The 25,865-nt window shown below is 34.8% G+C and overlaps 4 protein-coding genes across 4 annotated transcripts; 3 read left to right on the top strand and 1 right to left on the bottom strand.

Annotated features, from left to right (window-relative positions):
- Nucleotides 1-2: 2 nt before the first annotated feature.
- HELRODRAFT_189098 (hypothetical protein) lies at nt 3-2,631 on the top strand (the record flags this gene model as incomplete). The annotated part of the gene is made up of 7 exons (XM_009027079.1): nt 3-348; nt 753-1,061; nt 1,154-1,552; nt 1,623-1,790; nt 1,860-1,928; nt 2,009-2,090; nt 2,213-2,631. The coding sequence occupies 7 exons, from the start codon at nt 3-5 to the stop codon at nt 2,445-2,447; spliced, it is 1,608 nt and encodes a 535-aa protein (XP_009025327.1). The 3' UTR covers nt 2,448-2,631.
- A 174-nt stretch (nt 2,632-2,805) lies between these two features.
- HELRODRAFT_163106 (hypothetical protein) lies at nt 2,806-4,679 on the top strand (the record flags this gene model as incomplete). The annotated part of the gene is made up of 4 exons (XM_009027078.1): nt 2,806-2,866; nt 3,127-3,432; nt 3,728-4,030; nt 4,276-4,679. The coding sequence occupies 4 exons, from the start codon at nt 2,806-2,808 to the stop codon at nt 4,677-4,679; spliced, it is 1,074 nt and encodes a 357-aa protein (XP_009025326.1).
- Nucleotides 4,680-4,874: 195 nt separating this feature from the next.
- On the top strand, nt 4,875-22,700 carry HELRODRAFT_189097 (hypothetical protein; the record flags this gene model as incomplete). Its single annotated transcript, XM_009027077.1, has 32 exons — nt 4,875-5,142; nt 5,387-5,689; nt 5,918-6,226; nt 6,464-6,772; nt 7,017-7,310; nt 7,554-7,856; nt 8,102-8,404; nt 8,666-8,968; nt 9,277-9,579; nt 9,811-10,113; nt 10,344-10,646; nt 10,890-11,192; nt 11,434-11,736; nt 12,017-12,319; nt 12,598-12,900; nt 13,167-13,469; nt 13,725-14,030; nt 14,299-14,601; nt 14,874-15,176; nt 15,429-15,734; nt 15,994-16,299; nt 16,612-16,917; nt 17,182-17,484; nt 17,846-18,145; nt 18,393-18,692; nt 18,936-19,235; nt 19,512-19,817; nt 20,401-20,832; nt 21,001-21,153; nt 21,314-21,397; nt 21,524-21,605; nt 21,866-22,700. The coding sequence occupies 32 exons, from the start codon at nt 4,875-4,877 to the stop codon at nt 22,140-22,142; spliced, it is 9,183 nt and encodes a 3,060-aa protein (XP_009025325.1). The 3' UTR covers nt 22,143-22,700.
- Nucleotides 22,701-23,048: 348 nt separating this feature from the next.
- On the bottom strand, nt 23,049-24,205 carry HELRODRAFT_163104 (hypothetical protein; the record flags this gene model as incomplete). Its single annotated transcript, XM_009027076.1, has 5 exons — nt 23,049-23,141; nt 23,387-23,479; nt 23,602-23,651; nt 23,776-23,871; nt 24,106-24,205. 5 exons carry the CDS (start codon nt 24,203-24,205, stop codon nt 23,049-23,051), a joined length of 432 nt encoding a protein of 143 aa, XP_009025324.1.
- Between the last annotated feature and the right edge of the window lie 1,660 nt (nt 24,206-25,865).

Genomic DNA, 25,865 nt, shown 5'->3' with positions numbered 1-25,865 from the left:
AAATGAAAAAATATTCAAAAGTTGATATACTCGAAGAAGAACATTGCAGTAACGAATTTTTTCATCCAACCTGTCCACAAAATGAAGTTGTTTTCATTAAAACTGCTCACTATGGTCGGATGAACATTGGTAGATGTCTGACGGAGAAAGAAATTCACACTTACGGGTCCCAAAGTTCGAATCCCAAATTTTTTGGTTGTTTCAAAGATGTTTCTAGTTATCTGAACGAGAAATGTGCGATGAAAAAGAGCTGTGATGTGAGGATCGGCGAGCTGGAAACGCTTTTTGAAGACGTCTGCCTTCCCGGTTTGAAACTGCATCTCAACGTTACCTACTACTGTTTGAAAGGTGAATTTTAAATATTTCTTTCAGTATTTTATAACTTAGAATTTATTTGTTTGGTCAACGCAAAAAATGTTTTTCAAAATATTTTCAGAGAAATAGTAGATTTTGTTTCGTAACACTCTAAACGGTCCCTGAATTATTTATTTCTTAAATTTTGAACAATGAGTCTACAGCTATATATAAGTTGGCTCGTACAAATGGGTTTTTATTGAAATACTAAAATTCTTACATGCATTTGAGAATAAGTTTGGCAATGCTTTCAATACTTTTAATAACCCTTCAACTCATATCAAAATCTGCCGGAGATGAAGTTATTTCAGGTAAGGTAGAACAATTCAGTCAAAAAATGTTAAGATAGTTAACTTTAATTTTTAATTTGTGAAATAAAGCATCCGAACAAAATGAAGAACATTGTGCTGATGAATTTTTCAGACCGCACTGTGAGAGCGGAGAAGTGATCTTCATTAAGAAAGCTCACTATGGACGGATGAACATTGGAAGGTGTTTAACGGAGGCTGAGTTGGAGGCCTATGGATCGCAGAGAAGCAATTCAAAATTTTTTGGTTGTTTCAAAGATGTAAGCTCAAATTTAGAAAAAAGGTGTAACATGAAAAATAGTTGTGATGTGAGAATAGCAGAGTTGCAGAAAGTAGTTGAACGAGTTTGCGTTCCAGGACTTGAATTGCATTTGAATGTAACGTATTCATGTCTGAAAGGTTAGATTAAAAATTTGTTCTAAAAAATATTTTTGATGAAAGATTCAGACTTCAAAAACTTTCAACATCCATCAAACCCCCATTAAATGCAGTTGTTCAGCTGGACGACGGTTGCGAGATGTCGGCGACGAACGAGGTGAAGTACGTGGAGGCGTCTGAGATATCCAGCAGGAGCAGGTGTGCATCGGCCGGCAAGTCATTCAGCATTGAAGCTCCCAGAGGTCAGAACATCAAAATGACTCTCCAGTTGCTCCATCAACTCGAGAAGAAGAAGCAGGAAGGTGAGGAGGAGGAAGAAGAAGTGATGTGTGATAGAGTCCTGGGCACGATTAAATACCTCAACAAGGATTACATGAACATTTGTAGCAATGGATTTGCTAGGGACAAAGATTCCCTTGTCAAACAGGAATTTGTCTCCAGTTCCGATCTGATTTACGTCAGCTTGGTCCATAAGGCCATCAAAAGCAACATGCTCCTAATAAAAGTTGAAGGTCAGTTATTAAACTTGCAACTTTTTAAAGAATTCTTCCAGCTGAAAACATTCGATGAATGAACTGACAGCCGTAGGATGCAGGGACATAATTCAGCCGGAAGACACGTGGATGCAACGCAGTGGAGATGAGATGATCATCGGATGTTTCATGACCAAACAGAAATGGTACCTACGCTGCTTGGACCGCGTCTGGTCTGGCGTCATTGGAAACTGCTCCAACTCTTATATATTTTCAAGTTTGATAATTCGAACATAAAAATTTTTTTTATCAATTAAAAAAAAATTCGAATATATATATTCTATAGGTGAAACAAAATGGGATAAATTAAAACCTTCCTCTCAAAACCAAACAGATATTTTTAAGAAACAACCAAGTAAGAGTCGTAAACTCAAATTTATTCGAATCAAATTACTTTCTCAAGTTCATTTCCTACTGCTACGTTTTTCTTCCTAGTGCTGGTAATTGTCTTCATCTGTGGACTGGGATTTGTGGCTTGCGCGACTATTTTTTGCCTTGGAATCATATGTTTGAGAAGGTTTGAAAATCACCTGTACCTCCGTTTTTATTAGTTTTTTAAATTTCAATTTAATTAATTACTAAATAAATTAATCATCCAATTAATAAATTAATAAATTAATTAATTAAAATGGAATACAGATGTAGCGCAAGGCAACACAAAAATCTCCCAAACTACTACAACAACCCAGCTCCTATAGCCAACATCCAGCCAGCCATGCTCTTCCAACAGCAGCAGCAACAGTTGCAGCAACCTAACTTTACCAATTTCAACGACAGTATCACTCATGAAGATGATGAAACTACGAAGGATGAAGGGAGGTATCAGGTTTTGGACCAGGAAGAGGTTGCTAAAGAGACACTGGCTCTTGTTTGAGTGACACATAATATTTCCGTCTCGTTTCTCTCAATCTTTTAGTCATTTTTTCATTTGTTTCAAATTAATTCAACAAACATACATGAGTTTCTAACTTTTTTTTATTACTTTCATGTAGTTTTTATGTCTGAGTTGGATTTTTTTCATAAAGAATAATTAAAAAAAGAAAGAAAAATATATGAATATCTAGTATATTATGTGTTGTTCTCGTTTTTGAAAAAACCCCTGTCTGAAACACATTTATATGAAATATTTGTTGTAAATTATAACCCATTTCATTTGCTTGTTCGGTTTAATGAGCGATTTTTTGATAATCAATTTGCTCGATACGGCTTTAAATAATTAAAATAAGTAGACTATGTCGTGCAGAATATTTGTAAAGATTCTCATTTCAGTAAGACTCATCCATTTGACATCAGGTTTCGTTACCTTGTTTTATTGCTAGTAAATTCTATTAAATCTTTTTACTTCCAAAACTGAAAAATGGCAAAACTATCATAAATCACTAACTTCTAGAAAAATTTCAATCTAATCTGAGCAAACTTTTCGTAGCTTGTTTATTACTTAATTTTTCTTCCTTAACAGACAATAAATAATATAATTGCATTCATTATATAATAATATAATATGATAAAAACAATTTTAACGGTAACAATAACATTCAAAAATTGAAAAATAGCTGAAGAATATTGCAACTCGGAATCCTTTAAACCTCGCTGCCAGCCAAACGAAATAATTCAAATCCAGGAATCCATTTACGGACGTCGAAATGTCGGTAGATGCATAAAACAAGAAGGGAATTTGATCGAAAGTTTGCTAGAGAATTCTGGTTTCATTGGATGCTACACGGACGTAGGCTACCTCATTGAACCTTTGTGCTCTGGAAGGGTTGAATGTGACGTATTGGTGGCTACTGTCGACGCTTCAACACCTTGCCATCGTTCCTTTATGAGATATTTGGAGGTCAGCTACAAGTGCGTGAAAGGTCGGTTGGTCATTTGACTAGCGGTTGGACATTTTTTTGTGTCTGTTATCGGTGTTATGTTCTTGTATTATTTGAGAAATTTTGAGATTCTTCTTTTTGACACGACCCTTTTTTTCGTAAATATAAATTTCAAGTAAGTTACTTTCTTTCAAAAAGTAGTTTTGGGAGTCGCACGATGTTTCCAAGTTTGATTCCATGGTTGATTATTTTTTCGATTGCATCTGTTGGCGGAGGTAAGTTCTTTTTGAGTGTTTGTGCGGGTTAAAATTTATGAAAAATTTTTAAAACATTATAGAGGAATTTTGCATTTCGGAAAGTTTCAAACCAAAATGCTCAGCAAACGAGATTATAGTTGTTAGACAGGCTCTCTTTGGCCGCAGACAGATTGGAAGGTGTTTGAAAAGCGAGGAACCACTGAGTGAAAATAACTACATGGATAAGAAATTCATCGGCTGCTATGCCGATGTCAGATCAGTTGTTGATGCACACTGTTCTGGAAAGCAAAGTTGTGAAGTGAGTGTGGTGAAGCTAGAAGTGGATAGTCTGTGTCACCGTTATTTGATTCGCTACCTGGACGTGGAGTATGTTTGCTTAAGAGGTTTGTTATTGTACTGGTTTTGAGATAGTCCCTGAAAATTAGAAGTTAAAAATTCCTACTCGACTGAAACGACTTACATTTTATTGGCGAAATGTTGTTCTCTACTACTATTGCGTTATCACTTTCAACTGTTTTGTTAGTCAGGTTTCATTTTGCGGCTTCAGGTTAGAGCATTTTTTAAATTTGAAATATCAAAAAATGAAAAATTCGATAGGAAGATTAAAAATTTTTTACGAAACAAGCAGAAGAATACTGTAATGACGAACTCTTCCATCCAAGCTGCTCCCAAAACGAAATTATCTACATTACTTCGGCTTACTACGGCAGAAAAAGTATGAGTAAATGTCTCTTAGATGAAGGAGACCCTGATGAAATTTTTCTAAAAACTCCTGGATTTATAAACTGTTTTGCTGATGTTAGGCATATTTTAGAGCCAAAATGTGCAGCCAGGCAGAGTTGCGAAGTGTCGATTGCTCTGTTGAAAGTTCAAACCACGTGTCTGAAACAGTTGAAACATTATCTTGAGGTTCACTACAGATGCCAGGAAGGTTTCGTGCTTCTCAATTTTTTATTTAGAATATCTCGAGACGATTTTGAGACGACCCCTTCATATTTGTGTTTATATATCAGGTACAATTTGTTTAGTTAGTTTTTCATTCTTGTTCATTAAACTTTTTATAATGCTTGAAATACTTTTGTACGTTTTTACGTGCATTGCATGGGTTGCAAGAGCAGGTAAGCTTTGAAAATCTTGCTACATTATCTTGAAATATAAATTCTTGAACTGCTGATAAAATTTGAGAATAAAATTTTAGAGGAATGTATCTCGGAATCATTCCAACCGATGTGTCTCTCAAACGAAATCATCGTCTTAGAAGAAGCAAACTTCGGTAGGATGCAGAAATGTCTGTCTGTGGAAGGCTTCCAAGGAGATCTGGAAAATTCTAAAAATCCGAAATTTGTCGATTGTTTCTCAGATGTTAGGTGGATTATTGAGCCCAGATGTGCAGGCAGACGAACTTGTGAGGTGCCAACTAGTAAGATCAAAATATCCACACCTTGCCACGTCTATCTGAAGCACTATCTTGACGTTAAGTTCTCGTGTGCGAAAGGTTAATGAAATTTAAAATTTCCTTTTTTGAAACGACCCCTCTTCTTCTGCAGATTTAAAAACTGGAAATTAGTAGCCAATAGCATTGTTATTTTGTTCCGTGTTCTATTAAGATTTGGTTAAAATTAAGTAAAAATGTCTTTAATATACTGTATCTTCTCAATGGTTGTTGTTGTTGGAGGCAGTAAGTTCGTTTCGTTGATTTCATTTCGATTAATTACTTTAGTTGAATCAAATTCCTGCAGAAGAATTTTGTTTCTTTGAAACTTTCAAACCAAAATGTCATCAGAACGAAGTCATAAAAATCGAGAAAGCTTGGTTCGGTAGGATAAACGTGGGGAGGTGTTTGTATGAAGAAGGCAAGCCCAAGGAAGCGAACTTGAGAGACGAGAGTTTCATCGGTTGTTACGTTAATATCATGGAGACGATCGAACCAGTGTGTGCTGGAAATCAGCAATGTAACATTCCAGTAGCCACTATTAAGACTGAAACCCCGTGCTACGCTTACCTAAAACATTATCTCGATGTTGATTACCAATGCATCAGAGGTATATTTTTTAATTTTTTGCAACTTTTGAGACGACCATTCGACGAGTTTCTTTATAAACTTTGTGTTTGGGTTAATATTTTTCATTGAAAATGGAGTTTTTAAATCTGATCGGTTGGCTGATGTTTTCCGCAGTTTGCTTGTGTGCTGTTATCAAAGGTATCCTAATTATTTTTTCTTATTTGAGAGAAGTATGAGTTTAATAACATCTTGGTCTTAATCATCGCAGCCAAAGAGTTTTGCAACTTTGAAACCTTCAAAGCAAACTGCCCAGCAAGCGAAATAATAATCGTGAAGCATGCTCACTTCGGCAGAAAAAAATTTGGAAGATGCTTGCAGGAGGATGAAGAAACGCCTGCAAAAGAAAATTTAGAAAACCCTCAATTTTTGAATTGTTTTTCTGATGTAAAGGACATCATCGATGAAAAATGTTCGGGCAGGTCTCACTGCGAAGTATCTGTGGCAAAAATAAGAGTGCGAACGTCCTGCTACACGTATCTAAAGTTGTACTTGGATGTTGAGTACAGTTGCACTAGAGGTTTTGTAATGTTTTTGTCAAGTTTTGAGACGACCCTTCAAAATATATTTTGCGTCGGTATATAAATACTTTTGATTTCTGTCATAGCATGAATTTGGATGATTGAATATTAGAAAATGTTCGGCGTTACGTTAACGTTGTTGTCGTTTTTCATTGTCGGAACTCCAGGTAGGTATTTCTTGCTAGCAGTATTTTATTTTTCACCTCAATAAAACTAGGAAACTAATTTTTTTTCAGCCGAGGAGTTTTGTATATTTGAAAATTTCAAACCAACTTGTCGAAGCAATGAAGTTATCGGCATCGAACGAGCTGACTTCGGTCGCAAAAAATTCGGAAGGTGTCTGCAAGAAGATGAAGGAACCCCGTCCGATGACAACCTAAGAGATCCGAGTTTCATAAACTGCTACACGGACGTCAAACACATCATCGATCAAGAATGTTCTGGAAAGTCTCGTTGTGAAGTGTCAGTTGTAAAGTTAAGAATTAAAACTTTATGCCATTCATACCTGAAACTCTACCTCGATGTGCATTACAGTTGTCTTAAAGGTTGTTGGAATTATTTTAATTTGAGATGACCCCTTGAAATGATAAATAAAATGCTTCTAAATGGGATTCGTTATTCATTTAGTATCGTTTATTTGTTGAAATAACTTTTGGAGATGATTTTGAGAACTTTGATCTGCATAGTTTTTGTAACAAGTTGTAATGGAACTGGAAAAAGTAAGTGGAATTAACAAGTTTCATTCTTGTTGATGAGTTGATTGAGAGGAATTTTAAACTAACACAGCAGAAGAATATTGTAATTCCGAGACGTTTAAACCTGAATGCTCTCATAACGAAGTAATCGTAATAAAAGAAGCGTTATTCGGAAGAAGAAAATTCGGGAGGTGCATTCAAAAGGACGAAACACTGATGACCATTTCGGGATTTATTGGTTGTTACGCCGATGTAAAACATCTGGTAGATGAGAAGTGTTCCGGATTGCGGAAGTGCGAGGTTGTTGTGGCCCACATTGAGTTCCACGGATCATCGTGTCCAACATCCTTTGTCAGATATCTCGAAGTTTCTCACGTATGCCTGAGAGGTTTGCTTTGCTTGATGTGTTTTTGAATGTCCTAGATTTGAGTCGATCCCTTAACAAATTTCAATATAAAAATTTGGGTCTTCTAGTGTTGAATCTAGTCTTGAAAAAATTTGAAATGCGTCTTCCGTTATGTTTGTTTTTGCTAACGATTCTTCTAAAATTCGACAAATTTCTTAGCGGTAAGCAATTTTTGAAAAAGATATTTTAATTGAGTTCTTTAAAAAACTGTTTTTAAATTCTTAGAAGAGTATTGCAACTCAGAAATATTCTCACCTCAATGTGGACAAAGCGAAATAGTTGTAATAGAAAAAGCGTACTTTGGTAGAATCAGCGTTGGTAGGTGCTTGTTGGAAGAGGGTGCTCCGAGCCTTGAAAATCTGGAAGACCCTAAATTTATTGGGTGTTTCGCAGATGTTAAGAATATTTTGGAGGAAAAATGTTCTGGGAAACGAACGTGTAGCGTCGTGGTAGCATCTTTGAAGGTTGAAAATACGTGCTACTCTTTTGCGATTCGATATTTAGATGTGAAGTTCAGGTGCTATAAGGGTTGGTAATTTGATTGAGCATTTTTTTCATTTGTTATGATTGAGACGACCCCTTCGTAACTTATTTTCTCTGTATATGAAGTGAGGATGTATGCTGTTTGTTGAAATTTGCAAAAAATGGCTACGAAAAGTTTTATAATTCACTTAACTCTCGTCTACTTTCGCTTTGGTTATTTATCCGGAGGTTAGATTGAAAAATTTTTCAAGAGAAAATTTAATTTTGTAAAAATAAGTTTTTGGTTGCAGAGGAGTTCTGCTTATCTGAAACATTCAAACCAGAGTGTGGTAAGAACGAGGTGGTTGTGATTGATGATGCCCTATTCGGCCGGATGGATGTTGGGAGATGTCTGTTGGAGGAAGGAGCACCGAGCAAGGAAAATTTGAAAGATTTCAAGTTCATCGGCTGCTATGCGGATGTTAAAGAGATCTTGGATAGGAGTTGCTCTGGTTCGCAAAAGTGTAATGTTCCAGTTGTCTCTTTCAAAGTTGAAAACACATGCTATTCATACGCCATGCGATATTTGGACGTGAAGTACAGATGTTTAAAAGGTTGAGTGGATGTTTTTTATCATTTGAGACGACCCCTTCTGAAAAATTACGACCAAGTTTTTTTTATTGTATAAATTAATGTAAGGCTTTGATGCTTGAAATGTTTTGCGTTTAGATTTCCAAAGTTGATTTTCAAAATTTTGGTCATGAAGATATATTTATCAATAATTTTAGCAGTGATATCAGTAGTTTCGTCAGGTTAGCCAAAAAGTTTCATTCAAAATTGAAGCAACTGTAAAGTTTTGTTAAAATAATTTTTAGAGGAGTATTGCCAATCGGAAACATTTCAAGCGCAATGTCCTCAAAATGAAATCATTCTTCTGAAAAATTTTTTGTTCGGCCGAATGAGGTGGGGCAGATGCTTATCTGCGGAAGGTCCAATTGATGACTTGTTCTCCAAATCGTCTGGATATTTGGCATGCTTTGTGGATGTTAAAAATATTTTCAACGAAATTTGCGCTGGTCGACAAGCGTGTGAGATGGCTGTAGCAAAAATAGACGCCGACTCCAACTGTCGGAAGATGTTCAAGAATTATTTGGAAGCCGAGTACTCCTGCGTTAGAGGTAGGAATAAAATTTATGTTTCAAAAAGTTGTTAACTGCTGCTTGTTGAGACGATCCCTGAGGTCTTTGTGTTTAAATACTTCTGAATTTTATTTAGAAAAACGGATAACGTTGTTTATTATTTGGCAAAACATAATTAGAAAAATGATAAACTTATTCCTGTTGCGATCGTGGTTCTTGGTTATTTTCTTGATGCTCAAAAATTGTTCGTTTGGTGGTTAGTTCATTTTTTTGATATCTTTCACGTTCAATGAGTAACAGGCAGCAGATGATAATCAACATGTATTAATTTTGTTTCAAACATTTAGAAGAATATTGTAACGACGACACCTTTCAACCCAAATGTCGACAAAATGAGGTAATAGTAATTAAAGATGCCCTCTTCGGAAGGAAGTCAATTGGGAAATGCATCAAAAATGAAGGAACTCCGGATGAGTATTTATCAAAACTACCCAGATATGTGGGATGTTATGTAGACGCACGTCATTTAGTAGTCCCTAAATGTTCCGGTAAACAGGAATGTGAGGTCTGGGTCGCTAAAATTAACATTGGAACAACCTGCCACAAAATGTTTAAGTCATATTTGGAAGTGGATTATTCGTGCTTTAAAGGTTTTTTTAGTTTCAATTTTTTGAGACAATCCCGTATGTGTTTTGTTATTTAAACGTTCTGCTCTCTGCTTCTCTTAAATTGTGATTTGTTAATTCAACATAAAGAATGTTGTTGTACTTGTTGGTTCAGTTTGCTCTTTTCTCGCTTGATTTGGCTCGTGGAGGTAATTATTTACAGATTTTTAAATATTTTGTTGATCAGAATACATACCTGAAAATTTCATTTTATAGAAGAATATTGTAATGCGGACACCTTTCAGCCCAAATGTCTTCAGAGTGAAATTGTAATTATTAAGGAAGCCATCTACGGAAGGAAATCTATTGGGAAATGCATAAAAAATGAAGGAATTCCGGACGAATATTTTCTAAAAAACTCCGGATATGTGGGATGTTTTGTGGATGCACGTCACTTAGTTGTACCTCGATGTTCCGGCAGACGGGAATGTGAAGTCCCAGTAGCAAAAATTGAAATGGAAACAGCATGCCACAAAATGTTCAAATCCTACCTGGAAGTGGATTATTTTTGTGCTAAAGGTTTCATTTTGGTTGCTGATTTTTGAGACGATCCTATTCATACCGCTGCATATAAGCTTTTCTTTTCACTGAAAAATGTTAAATTTGTTTTGTGTGGCAAAAAGATGTTGCTCTTTTTACATCTTATTTTTATTTTTTTTGGCTTGCTTAACGGAGGTAGGTATCTCAGATTTTTTTAAAATAATCTGTTGTTGAGAAATTTTATAAGAGTTATTAAAATTATTTTGTAGAAGAGTATTGTATGTCAGATGTTTTTCAGCCTAGATGTCGGCAAAACGAGATAGTGGTTATCAAGGAAGCTATCTACGGAAGGAAATCAATTGGGAAATGCATCAAAAATGAAGGAATTCCGGATGAATACTTTTCGACTCGTCCAGGATACGTGGGATGCTTTGTGGATGCACGTCATTTAGTTATACCTCGATGTTCCGGCAATCGAGAATGCGAAATTTTGGTTGCTAAAATCGACATTGGAACGACTTGCCATAAGATGTTTAAATCATATCTTGAAGTGGATTATTCATGTGTGAAAGGTTTATTAGTTGTCAATTTTTGAGACAGCCCCGTTTTTTTATATTTATTTAAACCTGTTCGTATGAAAGTCTGAACAAATTTTAGTACTAACAATACTGAATTCTTTGTAGTGTAAAAATGTTGCTATTGCTCAATCTTGTTGTTTTCACATTCGGTTTGATTCGAGGAGGTAAAGCTCGAGATTTTTGTATCATAGTTTGGACCAATTGTAATCTCATTATTTAAAAAATTTTAATTTGTAGAAGAATATTGTATGTCTGATGTGTTTCGGCCAAGATGTCATCAGAGTGAGATTGTAGTTATCAAGGAAGCCATCTACGGCAGGAAATCAATTGGGAAATGCATAAAAAAGGAAGGAAGTCCGGATGAATACAATTTAAGAAATCCCGGATATGTGGGATGTTTTGTGGATGCACGTCACTTAGTTGTTCCACGATGTTCCGGCAGACGGGAATGTGAAATCCCAGTAGTGAAAATTGAAATGGAAACAACGTGCCACAAAATGTTCAAATCCTACCTGGAAGTGGATTATTTTTGTGTTAAAGGTTTCATTTTGAATGCTGATTTTTGAGACGATCCCAATTTTTTACTCTTAATTTGAGCCTCTTTCTTCAATCACAGCACTTTGAATTTCTAAAGTTTAACTTGCTTTATACAAGAGACGAAATGTTGTTGCTGTTAAAATTGGTTTTAATTTTATTTGACTTGGTGCGTGCAGGTAGGTTCAACCCTTATTATATTTTATCGAGCGAATCATTCTAAATGAAACAATCCTCACTTTTGTAGAAGAGTATTGCATGTCAGATGTATTTCAGCCGAAATGTCAGCATAACGAGATAGTAGTCATTAAAGAAGCCATCTACGGCAGAAAATCTATCGGAAAATGCATTAAAAACGAAGGAATCCCGGACGAATATTTTCTGAAAAGTTCGGGATATGTGGGATGTTTTGTGGATGCTCGTCACTTAGTTGTACCTCGATGTTCAGGCAGACAGGAATGCGAAATTTATGTTGGTAAGGATGATATTGCGACAACTTGCCATAAAATGTTCAAGTCCTATTTGGAGGTGGACTACGTCTGTGTAAAAGGTTTTGCTCGTATGAATGCTAGTAGCTATTTGTACTGATTTGTTTTGAGACGTTCCCTACTTAAAAAATCCTTTTCACTATTTAATTCGGCGTGAGTTATAAACGTTTGTAAAAAAAATAGAAGTGCTTCGTAAGGAAATTAAGTTACAACATGATGCTTTTAACATCTTTAATTATTTCTTTCTCGTTTACCTTGGCGTTCGCAGGTTAGATCAGATTGAAAATTTGATTTTGTGAAAATAAGATTATCATTAAAATTGTAACCAACGTAAATTTTTAGAAGAATATTGTATGTCGGAAACATTTCAACCCAGATGCCAGCAAAATGAGATAATTTTCATTGAAGAGGCGGTGTACGGCCGCATGAGCATAGGAAAGTGTATAAGAAAAGAAGGAATCCCTGATAAATCCTTCTTAAACAATCCCAGTTACGTGGGATGCTTTGTGGATGTGAAACATCTCATCGTTCCCGAGTGTTCCGGAAAGAAACGATGTGAAATTTCTGTGGCAAAGATTGAAATTGAAACGACTTGTTATAACATGTTTAGATCTTATCTGGAAGTGGAGTATACATGCGTCAGAGGTTTCCATTTTTATCTTCATAATTTGAGACGACCCCGTTTAATTATATTTTTATGTTCTTATAAATTAAGTGAAAGTTTTATTTTACTTCATGAGGACGATCCTATTTAAAAAAATATTTTATTGAATAAGAAATTTTGATGTAACTGCGTTGAATTATGCTTCTGATATCGGGGTTTGTCTGTTTAGTTCTTTTGAGGTTTTCCTCAGAAGGTTAGAGGAAAGAATTTTCGATGAATCATTGTTAGAATTTGTTGAAATTTGATTAATCTTTTGTAGAAGAATTTTGTATGTCGGATACATTCCAACCTCAGTGCCCACAGAATGAAATAATTCTTATCGAGATGGCTCATTTCGGTAGGAAAAGCATCGGCAGGTGTTTATCCGACGAAGGATCGATCGTTGAATCTTTCAAAAATGACGCTGGCTTCGTTGGCTGTTACGCTGACGTTAAAAATTTCATCGATTCAAAATGTGCAGGCAGACAAATTTGTGAAATCCTAGTAGCTAAAATTACAGCTGTCACAAAATGCCACAAATTATTTCAAAATTATTTAGATGTTTCATACAGATGCGTCAGAGGTTTGTTGTTTAATTACATTTTGAGAAATTCCCCGATGTTACATTTATATAACTTGGACCTTTTGAATAATCTGTTCTGTTTCTTTTCGTCTCAAAAGTCAATGCTATATTAATTGTCAAAATAATGGTGAAAATTTTTATATATTTAGTTTATAAATATTTATTTGTCTCAATCTTCTTGACAAGTGTGAAAGTGAAATCAGGTTAGCCTTGAAATTTATTCGGATTTTTTGTTTCCACTTGAAAATGCGTTGAAATTTCTTCAGAGGAATACTGCAACTCCGACACATTCAAGCCTCACTGCCATCAAAATGAAGTTTTGTACATAAAAGAAGCTCAGTATGGCAGAAAACATCTTGGCAGGTGTCTGTCGGATGAGGGGGAAATTACGAAATCCTTCAGAAATGATCCAAAATACGTTGGTTGTTACTCTGATGTTAGAAACATTATCGAGCCAGAATGTGCGGGACTAAGAAGTTGTGAGATAATTGTCTCAAAAATAACAACCAACACGGGATGTCATAAGCTGTTTCAAAATTATTTGGAGGCTGTTCATAGTTGTTTTAAAGGTTGGTCTGGAAATTTGTGTTTGATTGTTTCGAGAAGATCCCTCATGAAAACGTTTTATTAAACATCGTCGTCGTTTATTTACTGCATTTTTTAACGATATTGTATCAGTTCGTGAGTTTGGTTTAAAATGGAAACGATTCGTAAAATAATTTTGTATCTGCTGTTGGATTTTGGATTGACTTTCGGCGGTTTGTTTATTAATTTAAAAAGTTATTATCGAGAAAGATAGTGCAACTTATAATTTTATTTAATAGCTCAAGAGTTCTGCTACTCAGAAACATTTCAACCTAAATGCCCGCTTAGCCAAGTTATTTCAATTAAAACCGCAAATTTTGGTAGAAAGAAAATCGGCAGATGTCTGGAGAACGAGGGTTCAATAGTAGAGTCATTTAAAAACTATTCAGGATTCGTTGGATGTTACGCTGACGTGAGGAACATTTTGGAACCTCAGTGTGCTGGAAAGAACCTTTGCTCTGTCTCCGTGGCCATAATCGACGTTGAAACATCTTGTCACAAACTGTTTAGATATTATCTGGAAGTTGCTTATGTTTGTGTTGGAGGTAGGTTTCGTTTGACAAATGCTCAGTGGTTTGTTTGTTTTGTGTTGGTTTGTTTTGAGAGAATCCCTCGCCATTTTTAGGCTGTTGGTAGATTATAAAACTTTGGAGTTCTTTGAAACCCGTAAAAAAATATTTGAAAATGTTTAAAATAATTTTGTTTTTATCGCATGTTTTATTAGTAGTTATTAAAACTGTTGACAGCGGTAAGCCACCTCATAGAAATTTCATTAAATGAATTTTAAGTTTTCAAACGATTAAAATGTTTCAGAGGAATATTGTATTTCCGATGTATTTAAGCCGGTGTGTCATCAAAATGAGATCCTACAAGTAGTTGAGGCGTTTTACGGCAGAAAGAAACTAGGCAGATGTTTATCAGACGCTGGAGTGCCAGATGAACATTTGTTGAAGACGCCAGGTTTCGTTGGATGTTACGCTGATGTAAGGAGGATTATTGAACCTTTGTGTGCTGGAAGGATGCGGTGTGAGGTGGCTGTTGCCCAAATAGAAGTTGATACTCACTGCTCCAAACATTTCAGATACTACTTGGAAGCCAAGCATCGTTGTCTCAAAGGTTTAGTTAAAACTCGATAAGAGATTTAAGCTGAGTTTTAATTTTTTAGACGACCCCTGAATTTTTTATCTTATAAAACGTTGAATTATCATTATCTTGTGTACAAATCAATCGCTAAATATGCATTTTTTCAGTTTTAAAACGATTTTCGTTCTTCATACAATTTTCATATTGAAAAAATTGTCGTTCTGCGGTGAGTTCATCATTTTTGCTTACCCTTGATATTCAATTCATCTGGCACTAGTTAATTTTTTTGATTTCGCATTATTTAGAGGAATACTGCATCTCAGAAACATTTAGACCGCGCTGCTCTCAAAACGAAATAATAATTATAAAGGAGGCATTGTACGGTAGGAAGAATATAGGGAGATGTCTGTCACATGAGCTGACATCTGATCCAAGTTTGCTGAGTTATCCTGGCTTTGTGGGCTGCTACAAAGATGTTAAAAAGTTGATTTCTCCAAAATGCGCCGGAAAGCAGAACTGCGAAATTTTCGTTGTTCAAATTGAAACTGACACTACATGTCCGAAGCATTTTAAATACTATTTGGAAGCATCTTATTCCTGTTTGAAAGGTTTCATTTGATTGATTTTTTGTTTTCAATGAGTTTGAGAGGACCCCTAGTGTTTGTGATTGTTTCTTGGTATATAACAAACAGTATTTTCAAAATATTTGATTTTTAGTAATTTTTAAAATGGCTTCTCTTAAAATTTTAAATTTTCTGGTTCTTTTGAAGTTCGGCTGTCTGTTGTGCGGTTAGTAGAATAAGATTCAGTGAATGCGCTCAAAGTAAATTAACACTAAAAAAAATCACTTATTTTTTTAGAAGAGTATTGTATATCGGAAACATTTAAACCAAAATGTCATCAGAGTGAAGTAATAATGATTTCGGAAGCGTATTTCGGGAGAAAAAATTTTGGTAGATGTCTGAAAATGGAAAGTCCCAATCCTGGAGATGCGTATTTGACAGATCCTCGCTTCCTCGGATGCTTTGTGAATGTAAAACAGTTTCTGGATGAGAAATGCGTCGGAAAAAATGATTGCAGCATTGCTGTTGTTAATATTGAAATCGAAACAACGTGTCATGGATTTTTTAAGAATTATCTGGAAGTTGAATACAAATGTTTGAAAGGTATGTTGTGCTATTTTTTTGTATTTTGAGATTTGAGACTACCCCTTCGATACGTTAGTTTAAATGTTTCATTCAATCCAGAGACTTTTGTGATTTGTGGAATGAAAAGTTCGTGATTGAAAATTTTCCAAAAATGTTTTTCCTGCTAAGTTTTGTTTTATATTTTATTTGTGTGACGGTTAACGGCGGTGAGTTCTTTGGAAATTATCCACCAATGTGATCCGTTTTTAAACTGCTTTACTTAATAATTCATTTGTAGAAGAGTTTTGCAATTCGGAAATATTCAGCCCAAAATGTCGTCAAAATGAGATAATATTAATCACAGAGGCTTACTTTGGTAGAAAAAATTTTGGGAGATGTTTAAAGATGGAAAGTCCCAATCCCAGTAAAAGTTTTTTGAACGATCCGGAATTTCTCGGATGTTATGTTGATGTTAAACAGCTTGTTGTGAATACATGTTCTGGGAAAAATGTTTGCAAAATTCCGGTGGCTTTGATAGGAGTAACTACCCCGTGCCATGGTTTCACGAAAAATTATTTGGAGGTTGAGTTTTCGTGTTTGAAAGGTAATTGAGTGTGTATGAAATGAAATTAAATTCATTGAGAATGTTGTCACTGGATGTTGTTAAATTTGATCTGGTCCCTTGAATTCGTGTTTAAATAGGAAATAACAAACGCGTTTCATATTGTTATTTCTACTACTATCAAAAAATAGTTAGATACAAAGGCAGATATTGTATATTGCATTTTTTGAAAATGTTCTCAACTTTAAGCTGTGGGGTTATATTGATGTTTTTTTTGACAAAGATTTCCAGTGGTAAGTTTGTTTCTCTCTCTCTTTTTTGATTTAGATAATTGAAAAATAAATTTTTTGTTAGAGGAATATTGCAATTCAGAAACTTTCCGTTCCAAATGTAACCAGAACGAAATGATAATAATAAAGGAGGCTTATTTCGGCAGAAAGGATTTTGGGAGGTGTTTGAGAATGGAAAGTCCAAATCCTGGAAAAACTTACATGAAGGATCCCAAATTTCTCGGCTGCTTTGTGGATGTTAAAAAGTATCTGAATGACTTATGCGTTGGGAAAACCCAATGCGATGTCGCGGTTTCTAACATTGAAATTGAAACTACGTGTCATGGATTTTTCAAAAATTATCTGGATGTCATGCATTATTGTTTGAAAGGTAATGATTTTTAGTAAGGATCAAATTTGACTGGAAAATGTTTGTAAAATGTTTTGTTCAGTTTTGAGATGATCCCTGTGACTTTTTTGACAAAATAATAGATCACGGTTGAGCTTTCAGTAATTTCAAAATGTTTCTGAACGTTGTTGCTGTTGGTTTTGTTGGTCTGATATCTTTATTAAGCGTCAGTTGTGGAAGTAAGTTGTTTGGGAAGTATTTTTTTGCGAGGAAATAATTGTGAAGATAAATTTTTAACAATTACAGAAGAATATTGTAACTCCGACACGTTTAAACCTCGGTGTCGAAACAATGAAATTATTTTTATAACTGAAGCCAAGTTTAGTAGGGAACGTTTTGGAAAGTGTCTGTCGAGAAATGAAGTCAAAAACGAACTCTACCTGAATGATGAACAATTCATTGGCTGCTATGTCGACGCGAAGTTTTATTTGAATAATTTCTGTACCGGTAAAAGAGATTGCGAAGTGTCAGTCGCCAAGATAGAATTCGAAACGCCGTGCCACAGCTATCTTAAGCATTATCTTGAAGCTTCATATGCTTGCATAAAAGGTTGCTTAATACTTTTTGATATGATCCCTTTGAAATTTTTTTCTATATTGTGTGTGTGGTTATATAATGAGGAAGGCAGTTTATTTAATTTGTCATTCAATCTTCGTCGTGAACTTTAATTATTCTAGGTTGGTTAGTTCGCTTAAACGTTGCTTACAACATAGCAAGAAATACGTATTTTATTGCTAGAGTAGGAAGTTTGTAAATAAGTTCGTCTAATACATGCTCGATATGCTGTTCGTATTGATCATTTCAACGCTTGTTGGCTCTGTTCTCGGAGGTAGTTGTTACAAGTCTTTTCAATTATTCTCGAAAATAGAATGATCATATAAAATGAAATAATTTGATTGACTGAACGTAGATGAATACTGCCACGACGAGATTTTCAGCCCCAGATGTGCAGGTAACGAGGTGATAGTCATTGAAATGGCTTTGTTTGGGCGGCTGGTGCACGGCAGATGCATAACTCGGGAGGAACCAAGCGAAACAAATCTGAGAGATCCGAAATTTATCGGCTGTCACACAAATGTCGTGGATCTACTACGGTCTAGCTGCTCAGGAAAACAAAATTGTGAAGTGACGATAACGAAACTGAACGCTGAGACAAACTGCTATAAGTACTTAAAGTTTTATTTGGAAGCGAGATACCAATGTCGAACAGGTTGGTCTTATAAAAATGTGTTTCGTTCTAATTGAGACGATCCCTGTAAGGAAGTTTGATTTGATGTATTTAATAATTCCTGTTAGTGTTGCTTTCTGAAGTTTCCAATAATTCATTTCAACAAATTTTGAGATGGTTTCAGTAATTTTTATAGTTTTATCCTTCGTTTCCATGATTTCTGGAGGTGAGTTTGCTGGGAAGATTGTCTAAAAAAATTTACATATAATTGGAATGAAAATATTTTTAGAGGAGTTTTGCAACGATGAATCTTTTCAGCCGAGATGTCACCAGAACGAAGTTTTAGTGATCGCGAAGGCTTTGTACGGGAGGTTTAAAGTCGGAAGATGTATATTTCATGAGGAACCGACCAAATCTAACTTGGAAGATGAAAAATTTATCAACTGTTTCACAGACGTTAAAACGAGTGTAGATGCAAATTGCTCCGGGAAACAACTATGTGAAATTTTAGTTGCGAAGATAGGAGCCCAAACTACTTGCTATAAATATTTGAAACAGTATTTAGAGGTGGAGTACAAATGTGTGAAAGGTTTGTTTTGTTTCGAAATTGTTCATTTTGAGATGTTCCCTGTTTATTCGGTGCAGTTGTTTCAGCGTGGGGTTTGAGTTTTGTTGAATTGGGTTGAGTTTCATTCGATCGAGTAAGATCTACATTAAGATGAATTCAGTTTTATTTCTGTTGTTCTTTTTTCCTATTTTACGTGCAGGTAGGTCGGGTTTATTGATTGGAGTAAGTAGGATTAATTACAAATTTTGATTAAAATTTCATCAGAGGAATACTGTTTCGCTGAATCTTTCCAGCCAAGATGTCAGCAAAACGAGGTAATTGTTGTTGAAGAAGCCGTTTTTGGCAGATTGAGCTTAGGAAAATGCATTCTTCCCGAGGAACCCAGTGAATCAAATTTGGAAGATAAAAAATTTATCGGTTGTTTCACCGACGTTAAGAAAGTTGTGGCTGATGAATGTTCTGGTAAGCAGAAATGTGACATGCCAGTCGCAAAGATTGAAGCTAAAACAACTTGCTACAAATATTTGAAGCATTATTTGAAAGCCACATATCAATGCATCAGAGGTTGGTTGGGATGGGTTAAACTTTTTTTGTTCTTTGCGTTTTTGAGACGGTCTATGTAACATTTTCATATAAAATAATTCTCGCTACTGTTAATGAAATTTTCGGTATTTTGAGTGTTAAAATGGTATTTGTGTTTCCTGTACTGGTGAATTGTTTGCTGTTTGTGATTCGCTGGACGACAGGTAGTTATTTTTTTCTCCTTAAAAACTTCAAACCTGAAATGGGGCTCGAAATATAATTTTCCATCACCATACACACGAAATAAAATTTCAAAAGCCGAAGATTATTGCATCTCCGAGATATTCCATCCAAGGTGTCTTCGAAATGAAATCCTTATTATCGAAGAGGCGCTATTCAGCAGAAGAAAATTTGGTCGTTGTTTGATTGACGACGAGAACCCAAACGATCCGATGATGAAAAATACCGATTTTATCGGTTGCTTCGCCGATATTAAGCACATTCTCGAACCATTATGCCTTGGCAGAGAGAGCTGTAGTGTTATGGTAGCGAGTTTGAAGGCTAGAACAACATGCCGATCATTTCTTAAGCATTATCTCGAAGTTGAATACACTTGCTTGAAAGGTTGTGTTAGTTTGAGTTGTTTCTTTATCATGGGTTGTACGGGTTTTACGTTGTAAGTGGCAGTTGAATTTGATTGTGTAAGATTGTGTATGTAGGTTGGGTGTGTATTGTTTTTTAACTGTTTGTAATTAGGTATATTTATTTTGTCTCTTCTCTCTCTCTCTCTCTCTCTCTCTCTCTCTCTCTCTCTCTCTCTCCTCCCTTTCTCATTGACTGACTGACGACGACCCACTTTTATTTGAATGATGTAATTTCATACTAATTTACGGTCTAAAGAAGTAAGATTACATACGTTTTTTAAATTGCTTAAAGATTTTTTCATTTTCAATAATTTTGTTAACTAAACTCATTTTCATCAAAATTAATTAAAAAATATATAGAAATTTAATATTTTAAACAGAATAAACATTTTTCAAACTATACCAAACTATAATTAATTAGATAAATATTTATAAAAACAAATTTCGAATTACGCATTTTCCAACAACAAACAAACAACCACCAATCACACCGACTAAACCAAAACCCAACCAATTCACTAACTAAAACGAGCCCTTCGGTTCACCCCAACCCTCATATTCAGTTGTTCCCGAGACCCACGATTGCAAGGTGAGTGTGGTCCAAGAAAAGCAGCACATTTCCAGCGCTCAGGTCTCCAACTGTGGTAGCAAATCTCGACCGTGGAAAATCAGCTCCATGGCAGGCCAGCACATCAACATAACTCTCCTTCAGTTAAAGTCAGACAGTTACGACCAGCAACTTCCCAAAAAATCTCTCTACTTCGCCAAGGGCAACCCCCACCATGGCAATCCGCCCTGTCAGGTTTATGCCCACATCAAGGAAGAATCGAGCAGGCAGATGGTCTACGTGTGTTACGATGGCAACTTTAATGATGACAACAACTATCTCACTGATAATTCGCTGCACTACGCCAGTTCTTCCAATGAGGTTGATGTCTACTTTGAGCAACACGATCGAAATGAGAATCGAACGACGTTTCTTGTCTCGCTGGAGGGTTGGGCAGCTTTTTTTACGTGCTTTTTGTACTACGACGATTAGTTTTAAGATTTTATATTTCAATTTGTTGGAAAATTTAATTTTGATTTTTCTAAAACATATATTACCATCCATCTTTACAAAAATTCTCCCCCATCACTGTTTCTATTTCTATCTAACCTCCCAGCCACCGGATGTAGTGACCTGAGACCCCCGGAGGATGCCACCTGGAACAGAACCGGAAGTGAGGTCATCGTGGCTTGCCATAGATCCTGGATAAGATGGACGCTGCGCTGCGTTGGGAATAAATGGGCGGGAGTGATGGGGAATTGTAGTTACGGTATCCGGAAATTATCCCGTGTTTGATTTTCAAAGTTTTATTGTTTTTGGTGGTTAAATTGTATAGCGCTTTATAAAGCAATTAGTTATATAGCGCTTTATAATGTTGATTGTATAGCGCTTCGCATCGAGTAAAAATATTATTTTGATTCCAACTCTAGCTCCTTCTTACATTGAAAATTTTGAAAAAATTGAGAAATCCTTTGTGACCAATCAGAAGGATGGCAGTGCTGGTAATGATCAGAGTTAGTTTTTTGTTATTTTTATTGTTCAAATTGCTCATATTATTATTATTTTTATTATTTTCGTTTTATTATTTTACTAACAATTCACACGCACACACACACACACGCACGCACGCACACACTCAGTGATCATGGTCTTCACAATCATTATTGCCGGTCTTGTGTTGTGTCTGTTCATCGCTTGCATTGGGATAGTTTTCTTAAAGAGGTAATGTTAACAATAACAATAATAATTGCAATAATAACAATAATAATAATAATAATTTTTAATAGGAATAGCAATTAAATAATTAAAGAACACACAAACATACACACACATACATACACACATACACACACAACCATACCTGGGTGTATACATTTATACATACAAACATTCAGGTAATATTTCACACAAAAATTGTACTAGTACAAACATACTGTCAGGTAAATACAAAATACAAACCGTAAATACAAACATACTGGCAGGTATTACTCAATGAACAAGAGCAAGCAGATGGGACAGAACCCCTTGTATAACGGTTCAGTCATGCAGACGGCCAACAAAGCTTACTACGACGCTCAACAACAACGCAACAACAACAACATGATGATGATGATGACGAATAATAACAACATGATTATGACAATGGATAAACAAGATGAGGCATACTTCGCGGAAAATTCCCAACTGAATCCGGACACTGCCCAGTATTTTGAGCTGGATCAGGCGCTTGTTGGTAAGGAGGCTCCCGCTATGGCTTAGATGGGATGTGCGACGGTGTGGTTTTGTGTGAGTCGTTGGTACCGTGTTCGATTCTTGTCGATACCGTTTGTTTTGTTAGTTAGATGAGAATGCTTTTTTCAAAATTATGATTCAAAATTAGAATATTCAAAAAAAAATGATTTATGGCTATGTTGGTGAATAAGGTGATGATTTAGACGCTTAAGCTGATGATTATCTGATATTTAATTGACTGATTTTATAAACAATAACAGACATAATATAATACAGAATTATTAATAAATAATAATTAAAAAACACAAACATACTATAATTAATATTAAACTAGGCTACGTGTTGTTGGTTTTTCTACCTTTATAATATTACTACGTTTACTTTAAAATACGTTTTTGTTACAGTGTATGTGTGTGCGTGCGTGCGTGCGTGTGTGTGTGCGTGTATGTGTGTGTGTGGTTTTGTCTGTGAACGTTATTATTTTTTTTAATGTTTTAAATATTGTAATTAGCCGAAACGGTTTTGTATGACATATTTTTATTTTCACTTCGTGAACAAAAAAATAAATTTGAAAAGGAACCTTGATTCGATGGTCATTCATTCTTTCATTCGTCTGTTCGTTTATCCATCCATTCATTCGTCTATCTATCCACCAATTCATCCATTCAATCATTCACCAGAAAATAATGACGGTAAAAAAATTTAGCACGGCGGAAGTGAAGTCTTCAATCTGACCCAATAAGTATCGAAGTTTATGACGGGAGAGTACCTATGAATAATTATACACACATACACATACGTACACATACACACAAATACAAACACATACATACACACACATACATACACAAACACATACATACACAAACATACATACACACACAAACACATACACACACATACATACACGCACACTTACACATACACGCACACTTACACAATTTCCAGCTCTCCTTGCTGGGATTCAGGGATCCAGGTCAACGTGGTCCCATCTTTTTCCTCGTTATCCCGGAACGTAAAATAATTCTGTGCGTGGGAACAATAATAATAATTATAATAATATCAATAATAATAATATCAATAATAACAATGGATGATGAGAAAAAGAAATGCCTTATAAGATGAACTGCAGTGAAATGTATTCAAAATAACAATCATTATGATAATAATAACAATCATCACCACTACCGCCATCATCATCATCATCTATCCATCATCATCATCACCTCCACCATCATCACCATCATCTTCTCTCGACCATCATCACCTACTTTCTCCCCATAGCAAGAGTTCAACTTGTACTGCGTGGTGTCTATCTTTTCAAAAACCCCCTCTGCTATGCCGTCACCAGCTTTTTGGCGAACCTAGTTGGATGAATTAATGAATGAATGGATGATTGAGTGAATGAATTAATGAGTGAGTGAATGAATTAATTATTTAATTAATGAGTGAATGGATGAATGAATGAGTTAATGAATGAACAAACCTGTAAGCCGATGCCTCGATATTTTTTACCATCGCCACCTTTTATTGTAACTGTTTGTGATCGGTTGAGAATTGAATGTTAAAATGAATGACTGAACGAATAAATGATTGAATGAATAAATGATTGAATAAATAAATGAACGAATGGATGAATAAAACCACAAAACCGTCAAACTTGTGACTGGTTTTCCAGCTTGGTAACATTGAACATCAGTAGTGACTTTGATTGGGCATGGTCCTGTCTGTCTGTATCCGTGATTCGGCAATAAATCTGTGTGTATGTTCGTTTGTTTGTATGTTTCTATTTTTGTTCGTTTGTATGTTCGTTTATATATTTGTTTGTTTGTGCATGTGTGTGTTCATAAATTTCCGCGTGTAATTTATGAATAAATGAATGATTGATTGATTGACTGTATGAACGAACGAAAGAACAAAAGAATAAAGAAATGAATGAATGAATGGACGAACAAACAAATGAATTAATGAATGAAAAACATAAAAATACCTGAACAAGCACTCATTGGGCATCCAGTGGAGAAACCGTACACACAACACGCCAAAGAGGTTGCAAAAACCAACAATATCCTAAAGCTAGATCCCAACATGTTTCTGAACGGTTTGTATATATTTGTATCAGTTTTGGTATACAACCTATGTATTTCTTTGTATCTTTTTGTATTTTTATACAATTTATGTGTGTGTATATGTGTATCAGCTTTTATATCTATAGAGGATGATGTTTGTTTGTGTGGAATTTTTTGTATAAAATACCTGAATGTACACTTTTATGATGCAAACTTTATTATTATTATTACTACTTTTAATGTATTTTCCTAATAAAATTTAAATAAATTTTTATTTCTATATTGAAAAATTCCTAAACATAAGAGCTGGGATGTCGAAATATATATATATATATATATATATATATATATATATCCATAAAGAAATATATATATATATATATATATATATATCTTTATATATATATATATATAAAGATATTATCAGATGAAAGAGTTGATGTTGAAGATGAGGGTGACGATGTTGTTGGTGAAAATGATGACGACCATCAAATAAAAAATCAAAGTTCGTTCCAAAAATCGCTTCGGCAAACGTGTTTGAAATCACGTTTGTATGTCCGTTTGTATGTATGTATGTTTATATGTATGTATGTTTATATGTATGTTTGTTTGTGTATGTTTGTATGTCTCTATGTATGTCTTCCACGTTCTAGCATTTGGACTAAAAACATGTTTACCGCTTTAATTAATTTTTACTACCTTTTGAGAAAACAACAGTAAATCATTTATATAATAATAACAACAACAACAACAACAAATAATAACCATAATAATAAATACTTTTATTATTATTATTATTTGGCCGACCAAGATCACTTCTTTACTCACTCGTCATGATGTGTGTCAACTTTTCCAGTTCAAAGTTCAACAAGTATAAAAATGCATACACACAAACACACACACACACAAACACTTACAACGACACACACAAAACCACACACACACACACACACAAAACCACACACACATACACGTGCACCAGATGGAATGATTTTATTTACTGAAATAGAAATTAAAACCTGAACTTCGGTGAGTTTTTGCTGAGTTAGAATGTGTAACTATTATTATTTATATTATTATTGTATATACTATCGTAAATATTTATTATTATTGTTGTTTTTAGTATATATATCATTATTATTATTATAGAAGCAAAAATTAATGAACAATAACAAACAAACAATCTTATTTTTACTTCTAAAAAAATTATACCTACCTAAATTTAAGCTATATGTTAATTTTAGTATTATTATTAGTATTATTATTATTATTATTAGTAGTAGTAGTAGTAGTAGCAGCAGCAGCAGTAGTAGTAGAAGTAGTTGAAATATTCAATTTAAGCTGAATAGGTTTTTCTGTTGAGTTCATTTAAGGTTTCCATTGTCAGAGACAAAGTTTTTAAATATTTTTAAACCAGAAGTTCATTTGCGTCTTCCATAAATTTTATGTCTTTGTATAATTTATCTTTCCTCATTTTGGCAATTTCGTTTCTTTGCATTATTTCATTTTCAATTTGTTCGATTTCTTTGTTGCTTGATCTGTAAAACCTGCATTTTGATTGGTTGGGGGGAATGATTGATTGAATGCTGATTGGTCGAATGATCGGTGAGTGATTGATTGACTGGATGAGTGATTGATTGATCAAGATGTCGATCAAAAATTCAATCAAACGACTTCACCT

The sequence above is a fragment of the Helobdella robusta genome (genome assembly GCF_000326865.2).
Source record: "Helobdella robusta unplaced genomic scaffold HELROscaffold_5, whole genome shotgun sequence".
In the NCBI taxonomy this organism is placed as follows: domain Eukaryota; kingdom Metazoa; phylum Annelida; class Clitellata; order Rhynchobdellida; family Glossiphoniidae; genus Helobdella; species Helobdella robusta.
The sequence above is the reverse complement of the archived record's forward strand: the minus strand, read 5'-3'. Positions and strand labels throughout refer to the sequence as shown.